The sequence below is a fragment of the Xenopus tropicalis genome, chromosome 4 (assembly GCF_000004195.4).
Source record: "Xenopus tropicalis strain Nigerian chromosome 4, UCB_Xtro_10.0, whole genome shotgun sequence".
NCBI classification, from domain to species: domain Eukaryota; kingdom Metazoa; phylum Chordata; class Amphibia; order Anura; family Pipidae; genus Xenopus; species Xenopus tropicalis.
The window spans coordinates 89,479,863-89,502,029 of record NC_030680.2 but is presented as its reverse complement, the minus strand read 5'-3'; the positions used below and the strand labels follow the sequence as shown (position 1 = coordinate 89,502,029).

At 39.4% G+C, this 22,167-nt stretch overlaps 1 protein-coding gene across 17 annotated transcripts in view; it reads right to left on the bottom strand.

Moving 5' to 3' along the window:
* Positions 1-22,167, bottom strand: part of ptprf (protein tyrosine phosphatase receptor type F) — a 565,520-nt gene that overhangs the window by 138,708 nt on the left and 404,645 nt on the right. For all 17 annotated transcript variants that reach the window (XM_031900923.1, XM_031900922.1, XM_031900927.1 and 14 more), the window contains one exon: positions 444-597. In XM_031900923.1, coding sequence (XP_031756783.1) covers positions 444-525 — 82 coding nt within the window. In that variant the 5' untranslated portion in view covers positions 526-597. The remainder of the gene's footprint in view (positions 1-443; positions 598-22,167) is intronic.

The following is a 22,167-nucleotide window of genomic DNA, read 5'->3' as shown; positions in this document are numbered from 1 at the left end:
TGCTGTGAAATAGTGTGCTGGTCCCGTTTATAGGTATGCACTGGCATTTAAAGGCTGTAGTGCAATAGCAACTGTAAAGTGCATTCCATACACAAGTGAAAATTGCACAAGTGAAATTTCAGATAATTCCACATATGTTGTAAGCAAAGGCCAATTGATTTGACAGGTTAACCTAGTGCTATATAATATCTGAAGATGCTTGTTCCAGGTTAGATCCAAACAAATTATGCACAGTAATGAATAAATTACTTTTTAACAAATTTACATTTGACTCAACCATAAATTTTCATGCAGCATAACGTCTGCATTTATTAAAGCAGATAAGCCTTTTGATACAGGATATTAAGCTAAAGACAACGATTTGAAGCTCCAGAGCAGAGACATCCAAAAGGAGAAAAAAAGAGAGGCAAAATCGAAAGGTGTACATGTTGAAATAAACTTACTGTCTGCTTGTGTCAACGTGATTGAGCAGCAAAGCACTATTGCCGACAATATCAACAGGGACAAGCATGAGCAAGGCACCATATTTCAAAGTGGGGTGTTCTCCCGGCCTGATGAGATTTATTTATACATCCAGTGTTATATATGCACTTACACCTGTAGACAAAAAAGACAAAGAGGTTAGAGCTGCTTGGGGAGCTGAGCGATAGACATTTTCTATATGGACATTTTTTCTATATACAGCCCAGCAATTCTAACTTCTATGTCGTCACTAGTACTTATCCAAGCCCATATGTCCACTAGCTCTAAAAGTATAAGGGCCCCATTTGTATTGAATTAATGAGTAAAATACAATAATCGAGCCATTTTTTCTCAATTTATTATGTGGCCAAACCAAGACAAATCCAAAAGAAAAAAATACACCATCTAAAACCAGTCAAGATCATGTAGAAGTACCTTATAACGGGAAGAGGTTTCTTGGTTTTGTGGTTGTAGAGGTTTTTGTGGGGGTGGGGGGGGTTGTACACTTTGTGTGACAATATGAAAAAAACATGTGTGTTTTTCCCCTACATCTTTTTCCATTCATACATTTCCAATTCGGATTTTTTGATTTCCATTTGTAGAAATGAGTTTAGTTGCGAGTTCAAAAACTTCTAAAAGCACGAAACGGATAATGTTGGTAAATGGGCATCTCCATAACAAAGGGTATAAAATTAGCCCAACAGTTATTACTGATTTGGTAACAGAATCAAGCTATGTCCCACATTTACGTTTTACAAAGTGCTAGAAAGCACTGTGTCAAGATCAGCTGTGGATCTATGAATACCAACTAAAACATGAAAAATAAAGGATTTTAAAAAGTTATGGGAAAGATTTCATAACATGGTGGGAATGTGTGAGAAAACGTAGTTAAGCCAGAAAAAGAGATAAAGCTGTTTGGGATGATAAGAATGTGCAGGATAAAGTAATTAAAATACAACAGTATAAATAAGTGGGTCTCACAATGCACACAACATAGCACAGTTAGCACTGTGAGCATTTGGGACAGTCATAGAAAAGAAAATAACTTGAGCTAAATAATTTCTGTAGAAATATATAATCCCGGATGCATTTAATCATTAAAATACACAGAAAAAACATGAATCAAATTAATAAATCGGACGAAACCTCGTTTTGTAAGATATTCAATGGCAGATCAACGAGACAGTTATCACGAAGGCTGCAGGTATCGGTCGTCTCATCGATCAGGTGGGTTAAAATATTTAGATCTTAAGCACAGATTTAAATCTGCGTTTAGGGCTAAAATCGGCAGGTGGAGGTAGAAGCCCTATTGTTTCTACCTCCATATCTGATGATTCAGCCTTGACCGTCAGTGGGGGGAAACAAACTAATGGTCGCAGGAAAGATCGGAATTGCTACATGTATGGCCACCTTAAGAGAGAGATTTCAATCAGATGTTAGCCAGTCGAAGGCAAAATATGCATTTAAGGAGGGCATGAAAATAGAGAAGACTAGCTGGCGTACAACCTTAAGTTTTGGCTTTGCAAAGCTAATGGACACAAGGCCATCTATTATGCATTTACATATCCATTATTACCTTACTTCAGTCTTGGATAAGAGCTTTTGCAGAGTTCACTCATTGATAATTTTCAGTCTATCTAGCCTTATGCCAGCAGCATTAATGGCTCAATACTCAGCGTTACACCTCCATAAATTTATGTGCCAGTAATACACCTGGTGCTGGTCTGGTAAATTCCCTGAAGGCATGTACAACAGTTAACTAGCTCGCTAGTTATGACTGAACAAATAGATGGACCGTCTAGGTTATTATTGGTGATGAAGGTTATGCCTCTAATTTCCACACAAGCTGTTACTAATTCACTCAACCTGATACCGGAAAGCCTCAGAAGTACACTTTTCCAGGCAACATTAAATCTTCTCATAAGAAGATACTGACACTAGAATTTTATTTATTTATTTATTTTAACTCTCATAACATTGTCTTTGCATGCAGTTTATAATTTTGCTTTAAAGTATTTGCACTGTTTTACATTACCAGTCAGGTTTAAGAACTTTAACAATTACTTACAAAGCAGACCTATAAGTGAAAATGATCAACATAATTTATTGGTAACTTCGGTTGTATGTAAAAGTATTTTACAGAGTAGTTTTTTTAGCGTCTGAATCACTTGACTGACAGACTCATAACTTGCATTTATTGTTTATTCATATACATGTGTGTTGTTACAGTCTAAACCAACATACTGGCAGCAACAGTAAAGAGTGTTATCTTTTACATGACAAGATTCATCTAGAGACATTCAGCTCTTTGAACATTATCCTGCACACATTTTTTATGAAGAGAATCCTATATAAACCTGCTTGTTTATATCATATGGGGACATTAGCAGCTGCTACTTGTAGCTGGATTGATATGAAATTTTCATTGTTCTCTTTTGGGATAATAACAGATGATTTTACCCGCAGACATTAAAGAAACCAATTATAATCCAACTAAGACTTATGGCACAGAGTTTTTTTTGTCCATTTCTGCCATCTGGCAGAAAACACTGGCACAAAACACCCCTGTTCAAGAGAAAGTTTCAAAGAAATGGTAATAGCCAGAGAAAACTGAAACATGTTACATAAAGGACAAATTTAACCTGCTTATAAAACTCAGCATATTTTCACTTCGGAAACTATTTGTTTTACCAAAAATAAAAGTAAAATCCAGTTAGATCAGCAAAATCAATCCTAAGAATGTACAACAAACTGTGGTTTGAGCAGAGACTTTCTGGAGTCTGGTTGTTTTAATTCCCATACTCTGGCATCCATCCTATAACACTCTAGGCCTGTGCTCTTTAGCTAATGGGCACAACAAATACCCAGGGGCTGATCAGGTTACAAATTGCTTATTTTTTCACCATGTCTTATTATTTAAAGAAGTGGAAACTAATGTGGATTAAGTTTCCCATTGCAGATCAGAGAAAGCAGAACACATACAGGGCAATGTAATAAGGCAAAATCAGATACATGTTTTCAAACAGCTTATCAGTATCTAGTGCAAACTCTGCACTTATTACATTCCCATCTAAGCTTTCCAGCTGTTGTGAAATCAGCTCCCCCTTCAGCAGCTTAAGGGGACTGCATTACAAAATGCATCAGTTAATAGTGCTCCAACAGAATTCTCCATTTAAATCTGTTTTTTTTATAAAAGAGAAAACAAATTTTTCTTTAATATTTAATTTTGAAATTTGATGTACAGATAGAAATGTTCTTAGTTTCCAAGGGCCCCCCAAAACAGGACTTGTGCTCTGATAAACTTTATGCTCTTTTTACTGCGGCAAGTTGGAGTGATATCACCACTCCTCCCTTTCCCCTTTAGCAGCCGATCAACAGAATAATGAGATGGCAACACCTGCATTGCTAAAAATGCCCTGCCCTACCTAGCGGTAGCTATTAGAATGGCACTCAATAGTAAAACACCCAAGCCCCGCAATGACTCCCTCAATTACAATGGTAGAATGTTTCTTTTTTTTGCAATGTACACAGTCACACAAGTCATTTTCTCAGACATCATAAATAAGCCAATGAGAAAAGGCCATTCACCCTAACTTCAGTGTGGCACTACATTTGCCTTTCACTTGCCAGAATTCAGCACCTAATGGTCATGTGCACACTAAAGTCAGAGCAGCCAATCAGTGTTTTCTCTTTAGAGTATGTACACCCACATAGAAAATGACACCAAACCTTGTAAATAAGTACATAATATTGTAAGATAAGAATGTATTACAGTCAAATATATGTACAGCCTTTGTTTGATGTTATGTTTACGATTTCTGGGAGTGCATGAATGTGTGGCCAAATCCAAGATAAGAAATCTCCACCTCTACAAATGCATTTATGCTAGAAGTAAAAATGTGTTTGCACAGAGAACACATATATCCTAAGTAACACATTTATACCAAATATCAAATCAGTACATGTGCTAATTTTCCAGAAGAGTCTAATTACCCATTGCAGTGCGGTCCAACTTCAGTGGTACAGAGGGACGGGATTTTTCCGGCCTACATGGTGGAAGGCCGACAATGGAAGTCAGTTTTCGCCACTCCCCTTTTTTTAAACCACACCCACTTAAAAAACCTGTCATATGCCTTCCCTACCCTGCCTGTGGGTGCCATACTCTGCCTGCCCTATCCTGCCTGTGTGTGCCATACTCTGCCCTATGCTGCCTGTGTGTGCCATACTCTGCCTGCCCTATGCTGCCTGTGTACCATACTCCACCTGCCCTATGCTGCCTGTGTGTGCCATGCTCTGCCTGCCCTATGCTGCCTGTGTGTATGGCACTATACAACTATATTTTAAAAAACTTGCAGTACCGCCTCAGTATATGTATCAGTACAATGTGGGTGCTTACAGTCCGAGCCGGAGGTGTGAACAATGAGGGGGGTAAACAATGCAGGGATTAAAAGGTGTAAACAATATAGGGGATTACATTATTAAACAATACAGGCGGTTTACAGCCTGAATCTGAGGTGTGAGCAATGCAGGGGGCCAGTTAATGACAGTATTGATACCATTTAAAGCTTACACAAAAGGTAAGCCATCAAAGCAGCCAGACAGGTGGGGGGGCCACACAGAGGGGGGGGTCGCGGTCCACCAGTTGGACAGCACTGACACAGAGCATTGCCAAGCTTTTATTCTGACCTTTTATCAGTAGCAGCATTTTCTGTTTAGGAACTTCTAAGTTATTAGAGGCAAACTGTGACTTTAGCTGTTCTGATATAATGTATTTATGCATTAATAATGTATTTCACTGGCCTCCTGTTTCAAAACAAACATCTGCCTGCTTGCTTCTGTTCTTGTAACCTTGCTTGCTACATGGACTTTAATAAAGACCTCTTTGAATTAGCTGCATCTTAAGGCATATGTACAAAAACAGGAAGTAACACAAATGTTGGTAGGTCCAACGCAGAAATATATTTCTTTGCAACTACAATAACCATGTCCAAGCAACACAATGCACTGAACTTCAGCCTTCAAATTCTAAAATGTGCCCATCCCATGTCTGGTTTAAAAACACAATCATTGTTTCTCAAACAAATTTACTACTTGATTATTGCATATCATCTTTGGGAACATGTGATTAATATCTGGAAAAGGAAACACTGTATTTCAATTTTGCTCTGCATATTTTCATTACAAAAGAAATCAAGAGGCTGCTTTCTGTTCCCCAGAAGACAAATGTAAAAGAAAGTTGTTAGACGGTTAGGATGTTCCTAGCAGTCTTCAGCGGTCTGTGGGAAAGCAGCAGTGTGAGGGAAGAGCTGCACCCAAGGAACACAGATATTTTGTTCTATAATTATAACGTCAGAAAAGGCACAGTGACAATATCTAGGCAGTTTTGTACTCTTGTAGTGTCCAGTGAGAAGGATTACAAGGACTATGTTTTCATAGAACTATTTATGAAAAGTTGATTATCTGCTTGACTTTATTTCATACTTTTATTGCATGTATTCTACTGTCCTTTATGGGGAAAAAAAAATATCATAGACAACCATCTCCGGGAAAGGTACAGTCTGAAAACTCTGAATTCCAAGAAATCACATAACAGCAGATCAATAGTGTAAAAATTGAAGTAATAGCAGATGGTAAAAGCCTTAGGTAGAGGTCACGCTCCTATCAGACTCTTCCCATGTGATTTGTTGTTCAGCAGACAACACAAGTTGGGAATCAGTTATGCGATTACAAAAAGCTAGAAAGACACTGCTGCAAAAATGATGTTTGTAGTGCAGCACGAGTATGTGCAAATATGTCACATTTGCTCTCAGGTTGCATATCATGCACCACCTTATTAGCATGTCTGAACATTAATATTTCTTATTTTTGTTATTCAGTATTTATTGCTCTTATGATGTACAGAGCCTCTCTGCTCTTGGAGGCACAAAGAAAGAGGAGGAAAAAAGAAGCCTCCTATCTTTGCTCTTATTACTTTATTGAGTAATCCATCCCTACATCAACTTCCTAATAAATGGTCAGCAAAACATCAGTGACTGGCTACAGTGGTGTTTCTCAGTCTGTTCATAATGAATGTAAAAAACCCATCGGCTGATCAGTATGTCTATAGTCTAACCAAGAGTGCATGGGTGTAACTTAACATGCTTGTTAGCTTTTTATTCATATCATTATCCAGTCTACCTTTTGCTTAAATACTGGAAATGATAATGTCTTACTTTTACATGCTTTTGAAATGGGTTGTTAGGCAGCTAGAAAATTTTCTACCAGCAAGTTTTTACCAGTGATGTATATGCACTGTACAATCAAAGTCTGGGTGTGCCAAATTGCCCAAATCTAACACAAGAGCTACACTTATACAAACAAATGGGAGGGAACCATGAAGTAGGCAATATCGAAGTGACAGATAACCATCAAACCAGGTATTATTCTGCCAGAACTGACCCTGTAATAATTACAAGTCTGAAGTGGTGCAGTCATTAAAGAAAATACACACTTTTATAAATATTGAAGATAGCCCTTTGAAATGGATTATTTTCATGACTGTAATGCATGGTATGAATTCACAAGCAAGGACTACAACAGAAATTTATACACGCCATTTATTTGAGACCACTTTTTAGCCATAAATATTTTACACAGCTCTATAAATATTTGTAGCTATAACTAACTAGACCAGAATGAAACTAGCTGTGTTACTATAAAACCTCCCTAATATATTATGAATCTCCCTAAGTTATTGGCTATGACCAGATCTCTTCAAATGGATGCCATTGAAAGGAAGAGATTTTCTTTGTGCTACCTGTTTAGCTTCATTAAAACAGTGCTAGACTAAAAAGCATTATGGTTAAAGTTTAAGTAAAAAGCATATAAAATGATGTACACTGTTGTTTTAAAGTGACTTTTAAACTTAGGAGCCTGTTCATACAATTCCTAAGTGCTAGATAATCACATTTTACCTGCACACACTATACTGTCTACATTTCTAAAATGCAAGTACTTGGTAAATAAGTGGAAACACTGCTCCATTTCCATATTTATGCTCATGATCACTTCTGCAGAGCTACACAAGAGGTTTTTCAAATAACTGGGAAGAAAGATAAACAATATATCTCTGTGTGGAAGCACTTTGCGTGCCTGAGGTATTCCCATAAATTGCCATGCTACAAGGCTGCAGTCCTCAAACTATATAGGCCATTCATCATTCTGTGTTTGGGACCCTAGAATAAACATTGGCAACAACAGAATTGCAATGACTGAACTGGTGCTTACTAAAAATATTGGTCTAATTTTTTTGAACACAGTACTTACGGAAGCTTCCACTATCATATCTGAAAATAACCACTAAATGTCTGGCTTTTTCAGGTATGGGATTGTTTGCATGTTTTCATCTACAAACCATTTCTCCTAAAAGCTTTTCAACATGGCTATTCCATTCTCCACAGTGGCCTGATGAAACAAAACTTCATTCCGACTGATTTGCAATCTGCATTAAGGCAATACCTTGTCCTACAGTGGCTTGCAGAAGTATTCGGCCCCCTTGAACTTTTCCACATTTTCACATTACAGCCACAAACATGAATCAATTTTATTGGAATTCCACGTGAAAGACCAATACAAAGTGGTGTACACGTGAGAAGTGGAACGAAAATCATACATGATTCCTAACATTTTTTACAAATAAATAACTGCAAAGTGGGGTGTGCGTAATTATTCAGCCCCCGTGAGTCAATACTTTGTAGGACCACCTTTTGCTGCAATTACAGCTGCCAGTCTTTTAGGGTATGTCTCTACCAGCTTTGCACATCTAGAGACTGAAATCCATGCCCGTTCTTCTTTGCAAAACAGCTCCAGCTCAGTCAGATTAGATGGACAGCGTTTGTGAACAGCAGTTTTCAGATCTTGCCACAGATTCTCCATTGGATTTAGATCTGGACTGTGACTGGGCCATTCTAACACATGGATATGTTTTGTTTTAAACCATTCCATTGTTGCCCTGGCTTTATGTTTAGGGTCGTTGTCCTGCTGGAAGGTGAACCTCCCCCCCAGTCTCAAGTCTTTTGCAGGCTCCAAGAGGTTTTCTTCCAAGATTGCCCTGTATTTGGCTCCATCCATCTTCCCATCAACTCTGACCAGCTTCCCTGTCCCTGCTGAAGAGAAGCACCCCCAGAGCATGATGCTGCCACCACCATATTTGACAGTGGGGATGGTGTGTTCAGAGTGATGTGCAGTGTTAGTTTTCCGCCACACATAGCATTTTGCATTTTGGCCAGAAAGTTCCATTTTGGTCTCATCTGACCAGAGCACCTTCTTCCACATGTTTGCTGTGTCCCCCAAATGGCTTGTGGCAAACTGCAAACGGGACTTCTTATGGTTTTCTGTTAACAATGGCTTTCTTCTTGCCACTCTTCCATAAAGGCCAACTTTTTGCAGTGCACAACTAATAGTTGTCCTATGGACAGATTCCCCCACCTGAGCTGTAGATCTCTGCAGCTCGTCCAGAGTCACCATGGGCCTCTTAGCTGCATTTCTGATCAGCGCTCTCCTTGTTTGGCCTGTGAGTTTAGGTGGACGGCCTTGTCTTGGTAGGTTTACAGTTGTGCCATACTCCTTCAATTTCTGAATGATCGCTTGAACAGTGCTCCGTGTGATGTTCAAGGCTTTGGAAATCTTTTTGTAGCCTAAGCCTGCTTTAAATTTCTCAATAACGTTATCCCTGACCTGTCTGGTGTGTTCTTTGGACTTCATGGTGTTGTTGCTCCCAATATTCTCTTAGACAACCTCTGAGGCCGTCACAGAGCAGCTGTATTTGTACTGACATTAGATTACACACAGGTGCACTCTATTTAGTCATTAGCACTCATCAGGTAATGTCTATGGGCAACTGACTGCACTCAGACCAAAGGGGGCTGAATAATTACGCACACCCCACTTTGCAGTTATTTATTTGTAAAAAATGTTTGGAATCATATATGATTTTCGTTCCACTTCTCACGTGTACACCACTTTGTATTGGTCTTTCACGTGGAATTCCAATAAAATTGATTCATGTTTGTGGCTGTAATGTGACAAAATGTGGAAAAGTTCAAGGGGGCCGAATACTTTTGCAAGCCACTGTAGTGGGATTGTTTTTTCATCAAAGAGGAAAGTGTACAGTGACATTCATTATCATTAAAATAATGTACAGTATTGGATCTATTATCCTCAATGCTAAGGACTTGGGTTTTTGTTGTATAAATGATCCTTTTTTTAATCTGAATCTCCATATTTTGTCTTACAGGATTGTTGTCACCAATATGTAGTCATACAGCCGAGTTAGGATCAAGAACGAGAATTTTAAATATTTGCTTAAAACAGACAATGGGAGATGGCCTATCGAAATTTTTGGAGAACAGGTTTACTTATAAGGGACCCCATTCCTGTTCATTATATACATATTTATATCATTTCATAGAAGAGGGTTGCATGATGAGTGTTTCTTTAGTTGGCCCCCAGATTAAGTCTGTCTTCATCATCGCTGACCAAGAAAATAGTGTTTTACAGAAGAAAGGAGCCAGATTTACAGTCCTTCCACGCACATTGCTAAACCACTCGCACACCTGGTGTCATTAGAATCTGATTCAACACAAACACTTTGCAGCACTTAGGAGGGAAAGCAACTGTAATTTTGCCTGCTGCCAAAAAATAGATTGCAAAAACAAACTCCCCCCATTATATTGTTTTTCTCTTTGCTCTCCTCTTTTTACATGCTGTTCCTTAAGACGAGCAGATCACGGAACAATTCAGGAGGTGCAAGACAATTCTGTAATGAAGCCAAACTAGAGGACACTGTGGGCCTGGGGGAAAGATTACATTGTATTTTCATAATGGCAGAGCAGACAGAACACAAGAGGAACAAAAGAGGACACTCTGAAAAGCAGGCCATGAACAAACTAATGTCACAGAACTGTTGACAATTTCTATGCTCAAATGAGAAAGACAAGCATTTGTATAATTGGATAAACAGCAGCCTGGTGAAAATATTTGCTACAAGATGGCTGAACTTTTTATTTTTTACCTAATTGTAAGGAACAAAGCTTACAAAATCCCTTTAAGCTCCACACCTGGAAGAATATACAGCATGGACAAAAAAAACACCATCATGCTAGTGCAATAGATTCTACATTTGAAAGGGGAACAGCATCAAATAGGTTAAACAGATCTGTGCTTCTTGCATTTAAACAGGGAAAAGATGGTCAGATTGGGTCCATGTTAGATCACGCACAGTGACTATATAAATAGTGAATGGGGGATTTGAAATGCTGTGCTGAGCCAGAGGGCAGCAGCTCCTTCCTTCGTGCATATTCATTTAACCCTGAAGAATACTGCAGAGTAATAAAAAAATGCAATCATCATATTTACTTTGTTTGACTTTACAAAGCTTTTTAAACTTATGTAAGCACATAAATGGTTCTTTGATGATGGTATCCATTTAAGAAAAACATATCAAGAATAAGGCAGTAAGAGGACCTTGGAGTCAGGCAAGACATTTCACACAGGATAACAGAATGTGTTCCTGCAGGAAACAATGTGTTAAAGACATGTCACAGACAGCCAAAAATATATTTTGTTGGAACCATTTTCTTTATCATGGTATGCTGACTGCAGCAATGTAACAAACACCTTAAATCCAGCTCTCAAGCGATGACAATGAAGGGGAGGAAGTTGTATGTTGGGGCAAAAAAGCTTTAGCATTCAGAATCTACTGGAAATACTACAAAGGCCAGCTAAGGAGCAAAGTGAAATCCAAGGGCTGAACTATTAAGCTGTCCAGTTGGGTACTGCTGCCTGGCACAACTAATGGCTGGCAACCAGCTTAAGAAATATCTAGTTAAAATAAAGATTCTTACAGCATGCTCAGTATGTCCCAGATTTCCATAGGATTCTTTCATCATTTGCAAATGCACTTGCTTAAAACAAAATTGCAATCCAGTGATAGTCAAGCTCCATAAAACCCACTAGTAAAGATGTTTTAAAGGGGACATATAGGATAAATGGGAAAACCCTAATTTTGTAGGCAATTATAAATATGTAAAGTGCTGGTTTCACTTTGTGCTAAAAATTAATCCTATCTGTAATAAATGGCTCCTTTATTGGAGCTCCCTATAGATCCTATCACTTCTCCCTCCGATTTTGAAATGGAGAGTGGGCGTGTCACAGCCCTGCACTCCCACAAGCAAAGACAGGCTTCAGTTCCCTATCAGGTCAGCCTAGCTGCGGATTCAGCCAGCAGGAAGTGGAACTGATGGGCGGACTAGTGGAGTTTTGGTGGAATTTCGTAATAAATCAGTCTGAAATACAACTTTTTTAAGCACATTACTTCTATATCTAGAGGAGTATAATTCTCTGGTACATTCTTAATTTTTATAGGATATGTCTCCTTTAAACCATTAACTTGTTGATGCTAATGCAGTTTCTTGGCAAAAAAAGCCAGGACAACAGAAAGCAGTGCTTTAAGGTGGTCAGTAATAGCTTATTGGCTGTATATGGTGCCATCCAACAGGCCTGCCAACCAATATCTGACTGCACCTGCATTTGACCCTTGGGCCCAATACTGGCAACCTCAAGGTGTGAATATCAGTGAAACACACAAGGGCAGTTTTAGACTAATATCAGACGAACAGCGTAGGGAAATAATACCACAAAATAAATAAAATAATACCATGGACCATTGGGGCAGGATAGGCCACGGTGCTAGCTTCATTATACAAGTATTTAGAATCATGTTAACTATACATAAAAAAGGACATCTTGGAGCAACTTTGTTGGAATTCAGAATTTAAAGAAAGAAGCCATACCCAAATATTTGCACTTTTTAAAACAAAGTCAATGTAAACTGAAAGAACTGAATACACAACTGAAAATAAAGGCAGAAACAATTAAGGCATTTTCCCAGTTGTTTTAATACATGCTACAGGATTAGATAGTTAATGAGTTTTGGCCAAAGTCCCAAGCAGCTGATACACAGAGGACTGCCATTCCAAAGGTCACTGTTCACACCCACTCTCATACTCACTATTTTCATCCGGAATTTAATTTTCAAATAACAAACACAAAAAGAAAAATGCTTGTGCTAATCTGCCAGCCTGGCCTGGAACAAATCTAGAACACAAATATTCTTTCTCCAGAGTTTAACCAGTGCATTTAAAAAAAAAAAAAAAAAAAAAAAAAAAAATTAAACCAAAACAAGTGCAGATAATCCAAAAACATTTTTTTATTTTACGGATGGCAGATTGAACCATAAATCTCTGCAGTTTCCTGAAAGCATACTTGTAATGCAAAGAACTGAATTCATGATGCGACCCATGGATTCAAGGAAGTAATCAGAACCAGTGTGATCAAACAAGGCCCTCAACCACAATCCTATAAGCAGAACAGAGACAGTAAATACAGCTTGGAGTGCTGAAAATGTTATTGTGCCTATGACAAGATTATCACAAAATTTGCAACAAACTATTGGCACTAAAAAACTTTGCCAAACAATTTCATGCTTTGGAGTCCATCAACATTTTATTTAACTAGAATCATGTTACTACTTATCGTTTGTGTCTCGTAAGCCAATCCTGGCATCCTTTGCAAACTGAAAATGACCAGGTTAAATAGCAATTTTCAGATTAAGAATGCCTGCTTTAAGCATTACATTACATTAACATTTATTTATAAAGCGCCAACATATTCCGCAGCGCTGTACAATAAGTGGGTTTCATACATTGGACATACAGAGTAACATATAAAGCAATCAATAACCGATACAAGAGGTGAAGAGGGCCCTGCCCAAAAGAGCTTACAATCTACAAAGCATGCACAGATGTAGTCTGGCCTTTTGTTCGATTTTGACATTACTGTATTTGTGCATAAAATGGCTGTAGATGGGCACGGAAATCAGGAGTGCTGCTATCTCTAAAGCTGGCCATACATGGGCAGATCCGCTCACTTGGCGATGTCGCCAAGCGAGTGGATCTTCACCCGATATCCCCACCTACGGGTGGGCGATATCGGGTAGCAAGTAGCTTAAAAAAAAAAAAATCTGATCGTTTGGCATTTGCACCCATGGGGCAGTCGGTTCGGGGACCGCAACAACAAGCCGATGCGGTCCCCGATCCGACTGGATTTTCTAACCTGCCCGATCGATATCTGGCCAATTTCAGGCCAGATATCGGTCGGCCAGGCCCCTCGTTTCTGCCCCTACACGGGCCGATAAGCTACCGAGTCGGTCCAAGGGACCGATATCGGCAGCTTCTATCGGCCCGTGTATGGGGGCCTTAACTTCCACTGAAATAGACTAGACTGGGCCAATAGGCTATGGTGAGCAACAAAACAGACAAAAATCTATAACCTTTCAGCAGTTCCCTGTGTAAAGGTCCCCATACACGGTAAGATCCGCTCGCTTGGCGAGATCATCAAGCGAGCGGATCTTCCCCCGATATCCCCACCTACGGGTGGGCGATATCGGGGAGCTTGAAGTTAAAAAAAAAAAAATAATCCGATCGTTTGGCCCTGGGGCCAAACGACCGGATTATGTAGGCGGCAATGGGGCAGTCGGTTCTGGGACCGCATCAATGAGCCGATGCGGTCCCCGTTCCGACTGGATTTTCTAACCTGGCCGATCGATATCTGGCCAATTTCAGGCCAGATATCGGTTGGCCAGCCTGCTCGTTTCTGCCCCTACACGGGTAGATAAGCCGCCGAGTCGGTCCAAGGGACCAATATCAGCAGCTTCTAATCGGCCCGTGTATGGGGGCCTTAACATTACATTATAAAAAAAAATCCTTGCATGTAAAGCTAATGGGCATTTTTAGTGACTTTTCCATGCTAATTAAAAGGAAAAGTTGCTTGTCAGTAGTGACGCTCAAGAGTCTTCAACTGCCAAAACAGAAAGGGAAACAATGCACGGCATTAGTAAGCTGGCTAATGTGGATAAATATGCAGGCAAATAATCAGCCCCTACACTGGCATCAGCCTTACCCTGTGCCTGTACCCAAAGCTATTGCTTTGGCCTGGGCGCAGGCACAGAGTGGATTTTAGCTCTGAAATGCCATGTGGCATTAGCCTTAGAAGTGACATTTAATTTTCATGCGCTAAAAAAGCTGCGACAATGAACTAAGGCTGAAAGAAGGCAGGTGTCATGCAAAAGTGTACATAAAACAGGGAATGAAGTTAGCAAGCACAATGCAAGAGAGAATACTGTTTAAGTACAAAGTATTCTATTTACTTATTAGGTCATAAGTATACATCAGATTCTACTTTCTCATACAACATGAAGACAGCCACAAAACTGCCTCTTTTCAGTTGTTTTTAAATCACCCAAAGCCTGCCAAGAAGGTTAAATACAGAATAGACAAGGGATTTTTTATCTTCCGCTTAGAACAAAAAACCCAGCCAACAGACTCCCTGGAGATTTAAGGAGACTCCTGGGCATTGCTGTTTTGTCTACAAATCAGTTGCAGCAATGAAAATTTTACAAGAAATGTTTATTAAGGGTTATGGATAACTAGGAAAAACAAATTGTAATCTGGTGTAACAAGTTGAATGATACTAAAACCAGGGCTGTGGAGTCGGTAGATAAATTTTCTGACTCAGACTCCTCAGTTTCTGATACTTCTGACTCCGACTCCTCTGTTTTTAATATGCTAATGTATTTTATACATTCATACAGTCAATGAAAAGCATGCTTCATGGTCACTCAACGTGTTCGTTTATGCACTGCGTGCATTGGGCTTTATTCTTATAGCAGAGAAGTAATTAATTATGACTGTTTGTGAATTGGGACATTTAAACTTGCTTTTTTTTTTTTTATTCCCATTTAATAACTCAACCCAACTGAAGCAGACAGCTCGGTCTAGGAACATCTGAGCAATGTATACAGTTATCAAATTGGCTATTTTACTCAACAGCCAATTGCCTGAAGCCTAGAGTTGTCATTACTTGGCAAGCTTCCTGTTATTACTCTTCTACAGACCTTAGCAAAGGTTTGTTTTATTAATGAAAAATTAAACAACTGATGATGCAAACAGATCTATGGAACAACTGTATATTGTGGGCACATGAGCAAAAGTGTACAAAAAAAAAATTATAAAAATATGTTACTATATACAAAAAAATCCAAACAAACAGCCCACTGCTCCACACCCTTTTCTGTTGGAAATAAATATATGCTTCTATCTCCCAGGTACACATAATGTTAGGAAGTTAAAAGGAGTCTGGTATTGGGAGCAAGGGTACCACTCTATCAACATAAACAGCCTGACACATTTCGTGCCAAAAAGGGGGTACTTAATCATGCACCATTTTGGTACGAAACACGTCAGGCTGTTCATGTTTGAGATGTTTTTTCTTTAAATAAAAAAAAAAAAAATCATACGTTTTAATTGCACCACTTTTTGTGAATTGGTCCAGTTGAGGTTTTTTTTTTTTTTTTGAGGCTTGTGCACCTGGACCCTATAACTAGCCCAGCTGGAACAATTATTTATTATTTTTGATTTCCTTAAATCGACAGACCTTCCCCATTCTAAAAGGAGAGGGAAAGCTTGAATAATTAGGGGTACCAAATGTAAGCTCCCCTCCCATCCCATTCGCATGAAGAAAGAAGTAAGTAGTAGGAAGAGAATTGCTCGCACAAGTGTAGCCCAGGCCAATGCATTTTCTGCTAACAGGAGCACTGGCCATCGGGTACTCATCGGTTAGTGATTACAATCAATGGAGGGTACCTAACATTTGGCCAGTGTCAAAAGGAGTGTATTCTGGGTGCAGTACACAAGCAGTTTAGTTCCAGATTTCACGGAGTGCCTGCACCTGGGCCGAGACAATGGCTTCATGTGCAGGCACAAGCAAAAGGTTTTTTTGAGCATAGGGGTGGATTCTTGGCCTTTGTTTATCTGCAAGTTGAGAATCTTCCGCTTAAGGCCAATGCCATACAGGGACTACAAACCTCTCTCTGTCCCCTTCTTTTCCCCTAAATTCTGGCAGTAAACACAATGATTTTCATTGTCCTTTTTAAAGGAAATGCTTTATAGAACTACTACTCCTTACAATAGTGGATTTTTAAAATAAAGAAAAAGCAAATTTCAAACTTTCCAAATTTTCCTTACAAGTTTGTCAAGCTCGTTGAAAACTTCCTGCAATAAATGTGAGCAAAGCAGCCCCTCTGGTCAACATGCATGCATTCTGGGCACCATTTTCCCAACTGCAGCAGAACTAAAGATGGCCATACACCTTCAGATCCGCTCGCTTGGCGATGTCGCCAAGCGAGTGGATCTTCTCCCGATAGCCCCCACCTATGGGTGGGCGATACTGGGAGAATCCAGGCTAATTTGGTCGTTTGGCCCTGGGGCCAAACGATCGAATTAGAACAACGGGTATAGGCGGATCGATATTGGCCAGATATTGGTCAGGCAGGCCTGTTGTTAGTGCCCCTACACGGGCCGATTAGCTGCCGAATCGGTCTAAGGGACTGATATCGACAGCTAGAATCGGCCCGTGTATGGCCACCTTAAGTTTTTAAACAGAAGCACATACCAGTTCTGTATAAAGGATATATCCTAGATTTTAATCTAGTCTGTCGTCAAGGTGTGTCACTTACTGTCGTGTTAAAGTATAAACCATTTCAGCTTTTGTTTTTATATGCCAATAACCAAAAAGAACTATATTAGATTAAGGTAAAAAAACTGACAAAAAAAGGGGTGCTCCAAACCCCACTCCAGAAATCTTGAATATCAGTGCTTGTGGCTGCTAATACGTGAATACGAGAGAATCGCTAGATTCAGGGAAATCTGAACTATATTCCTGTGCCAGATACTGTATTACATTTCTTGTGGCTTTGGGTAAGCCACGCAATCTCCCAACAATGCAAACACCAAACCTAAACAGTAAAGTATACAGGCCAATTCCTTTGCACAGTTAACTGTTTTATATACAAAATAAATGGGAGATAGGTATAATAAAAAAAAAAGGGTACTTCTATGTTAAATCACAGAGAATGGATGTGAGTACCCATAAGACTCAGTGAGGTTCATTCTTATCAAAGATGCAAACTTGCAAGAATAAAATGGAAAACATTATTACTGAAATGCATTTAAATGCTCCCAGGATAAAAATGTTGAAAATCCAGATTATTTATGCTGATAAGAAATCCATTTTAATGCATTTTTACTTAAGGCTTGTGGTTAACAAAAGGAAAAAAAATGTTGTAGCACATTAACTCTTTGTATCAGAGATGTCTTCTACATCCAGACAATTCATTACTGCCCCAGCTGAGAGACATGTATTACACTTACTAGTCTTTCAAATTAATGGCCCACTTCCACTGACAGCCACTTTCAAATCACATAAATAGGAAATGCAGAAACTCCTGCCAGTATCCAAATGTCAGAAATGTGAGCAATTTAAACTGTGTACTAGTTAATACAGAGCTACCAGCATAAGAGTCTGTTGACACTGCCACAAAGATCTAGCCAGTACAGGTTATTTTGAGCCAATAGGTTGCCAAGTACCTCTAACTTCCAGAGGTCAGAAAAACCCAAGGACAATGACAGGCATAATGCTTTTGTTGCCTTTCTAGCTTTTATTTTTGGGGGGGGGGGGGGGGGGGGGGGGGGAGTTCAAATAATGAATTGAAGGGGCTTATGACATCCAGGGGGTTTATTTTACCTTTAAGGTTCTTTACATTGTTCACTATGTGAACTTCTAGTGATATCTTTGACGTCAACTGCAGATATTATAATTCAAAGACCGATGGAGATATCAGAAGTATGTGGAGAAATATCAGATTCACTCCCAGCTTAAAAATGGAAAAAGTAATGCAGTTCTTTCCCTGAAGTAAATTTGTATAAATCTATATATGAAAAAGTGACAGACACTTTAAGAAAAAAAAAAAAAGGTGGCACAAAAACAACTTCAAATTTTATTTAGTCATCCTATTATAACCATTATACATTTCAGGGTTTAGTAATAAAATAATGGATAATATTATTCACAAAAGAGAGTTCTGCAACTATTTGGTCTACAAAGCAACAGTCACACAAATTTTCCGATATGGGAGGGATATTGAAGTATAAATATTCAGTTCTAGATCTCTGCATAGTCTACAAAAAAAAATAAAAAATAATCTGGAACTATTTTTCACCACCCCAACCAACACCATTAAAATCCCCTAAAATTACTTTGTACAGCTCCCAGAATAATATGCCTTTCTCCCTGCATGCAGATATATTTAAGGTCGCCATACACAGGCCGATTCAAGCTGCCGATATCGGTCCCTTAGGCACTGCCGGCGGGACTGCTCAACCGATATCTGGCCTGAAATCAGGCAGATCTCGATCAGGCAGGTTTAAAAATCTAGTTGGATCGGGGACCGCATCTGCTAGTTGATGCGGTCCCCGGAACCGAATTTGCCTATGCCCGTCATTAGAATTAGCCTGGATTCTCCCGATATTGCCCATCCGTAGGTGGGGGATATTGGGAGAATATCCACTCACTTGGCGACATCGCCAAGCGAGTAAATCTTATAAGGTGTTTCTCTTTTCCCATGCTCCAATAATTTCTTAATAAAAAGAATAAAAAACAAGTACATGAGTATGAATTCATTAAAAATAAGGCCTAGGTGTGTGGAAGCAATAGCCTTCAGCCATTATTCCATCATGGGGTATCCTCATAATTGCATATTTATTTTTCAGCCTTAAGGGAAAGTACAATTCTTTCATTACCTTGAACATTTCATTTCCCACAATGAATGAGTGTGTACTATTATGGGGTGCCTTTGAATTTACATATGCACAATTTTCAGGCCATTACTTGCTTAGTTGCAAAGATAATATTACAGCAGTACACCTACCTGAGACACTCACGGTGTGCATAAATGCAAGAGCATCCTTCACAATACTTGCAATTTGTGAGACATTCTTAGGGCTTATACTGATGAGCGTTCCTTCCTGCGCTACCCTGCGGTGGCGTTCTCCTGTGTTTCACCGCAGGGGAGTGCAGGAAGAAATGTACCCCATTCTTCCTTATGGGGCTGTGTTAACACAGACACATGTAAGCCCCTGCCGAACACAGGTGGATCACAGCAGGAGAACGCCACAGAAGGGAAGGAAAAAATACTCAGCAGTACGAGCCCTTACCCCTTTTACTCTGAGGTGGCAAACAAAACACAAAAGCTAACGTGCTTAACGTTTTTAACCCTTCTTTGGTTCAAGGTTAATAACACTGCATATATACAAAGTAAAACACTTAGTCATCAGGCTAACTGGTATTGTCTGTCTACTTTTAATTACTGTCGCCTAGCCCAGGATTATAATACCTTACTTGCGTGCAAAAGCTTGTCTTTTACCACCAGGTGATGTCATTTGACATTAGAAGCTTTCATCAGCAGTGGAAATGCAGCAAAATCAGGTAAGTGGAGTATTGACATAATGTCTATTTACTACACTGGGCAGAACAAGAGATAACGTGACAGTGCATGCAGACTTAAAGGGAAATCATGTTCAACTGAAATTAAAACTTAAATTTTTTTTTTTTTAAATAAATCGCTCAGTTTAGGTTTCCCTGCATTTTGCACCATTTTTCATAGTCCCACCAATACTAAAGCATTTCAGTGGGCGTTCTTCCAGTTAGTTTGTACCTCTTATGACCATCTACAGTTTACTTATTACATTAGGTTGTGCATCTGACACAGGCTTGCCTTGCTGTCCCATAGTTTTTTAACATTAATGTTGCACTGCTAAAACCTTGTCAATTTTCTTAGAGAGTTAAAGGAATACCGTCATGGGAAAACATGTTTTTTTCCAAAATGCATCTGTTAAACAGAGCTGCTCCCGCAGAATGCCGCATGGAAATCAGTTTTTCAAAAATGCAAAACAATTTTTTATATTTAATTTTGAAATTTCATTTGGGGCTAGCCATATTCCTTCATTTCCTAGGGTGCCAAAGTCATGTGACCTGTGCGTGGATAAACTTCAGTCACACTTTACTGTTAAATTGCAAGTTGGAGGGATATCTCCCCCCTTCCAGCAGACGACCAGCAGAACAATGGGAAGGTAGTAAGACAGCAGCTCCCAGTAATTATTCAGCTTAAAGGAACAGTAACACCAAAAAATGAAAGTGTTTTAACGTAATTAAAATATAATGTACAGTTGCCCTGGTAAGTTAAACTGGTAAGTTTGCAACAGAAACGCTACTATAGTTTATATAAATGAGCTGCTATGTCAACACGGGGGCAGCTATTGAAGCTGGGAAAAAGGAGAAAAGGCACAGGCACATAGCAGATAACAGATAAGCTTTGTAGAATATAATGGGGGTTTATCTGTTATCTGCTAAGTAACCTGTGCCTTTTCTTCTGTAAATGGCTGCCCCCGTGGCTACACAGAAGCCTTATTTATATAAACTATAGTAGTCTTTCTAAGGAAAACACACCAGTTGTACCAGTACAGGGCAGCATTACATTATATAGTAAATTACTTTTATACACTTTAATTTTTTGGTGTTACTGTCCCTTTAAGATACCACAATAACTGAACCAAATTGTGCTAGGCAGCACAATCCAAATATTGAATAAAGCACCTTGCTTATAAATAATATCCCAGAAAAAGGCCATGTCATTTTTATTAAGCAGCTACACATGAAGGTGGCCATACATGTTCAGATTTTAGTCTTCTTCCAATGATCCATCAGATATCGATCGTACTTTTAAATGCAACGATCTAAAACTAACATTCAGAATTAAATTGTAGGATAAAGCCCAAAAAAATAACAAATCAATCAGAGGATGGTCTAAACGTGAAATAGCTGGCAGATACCAACCATACTAAACGCCAACGGACTTCCTGGAAGTACAATGTACATCCCCCAAGAATGTTGTCAGATATACAATACATGCACAGATGTCATCATTATCAGACCAAAATTTTCTAACCTCTACAATCGACTAAACAACCGATCGGCATGGTACAAAAATAATCGGGGTGCTAATTCGGAGCTCACACACAGTCCGAAAAATGTACGAAGCAGAGTATTGTACGATTTTAGCGGTGCATGTATGCCCCTCTTCGGGTAAGAACCCACAGAGCGGTTGAGTAGCTCGCAATAGAACTCTACAAACCGCAAAAGGCTTTTCTCCGGCAACAGTAGGAGTCGCTGGTGGAAAGCCCTTTGCATCGCTTTGGTAATCCCAAGTAGCATGAAAGAAGCAATGCAAAGGGCTTTTCACCGGCGACTCCTATTGTTGCCAGTGAAAAACCTTTTCAGGGTGGTTTGTCACCAGCGTAGAAATCTATCGCGTGGACTCAACCGCTTTTTGGGTTCTTAACCTTAATGCAATGTCCCTGCTTGTAGACGCTAGATTATCAGATATATGGTCACAGGCAATAGTCTACTGAGAGCACAGTATGTTTGTTTACGTATCCCTGCACATATCAAAGTTCATAAGTGATAAGGAAGTAGACTACCAGGATAACCTACAACCTTCTTGCAGAAAATTCTCTGGACTGAAGGGTTGGAGAATTAAGGTGGCAAGGTCACCAACAAGTGGATCTTCTCCCAATATGCCCACCTGTAGATGGGGGCGATGATGGGCTAATTCAATCATTCTGCCCCAGGGCCAAATTGAATTAATTACAATACCATGCATAGGCCAACGTCGGATCTGGGACCGCATCAACGAGCCAATGAGGTCCCCAATCG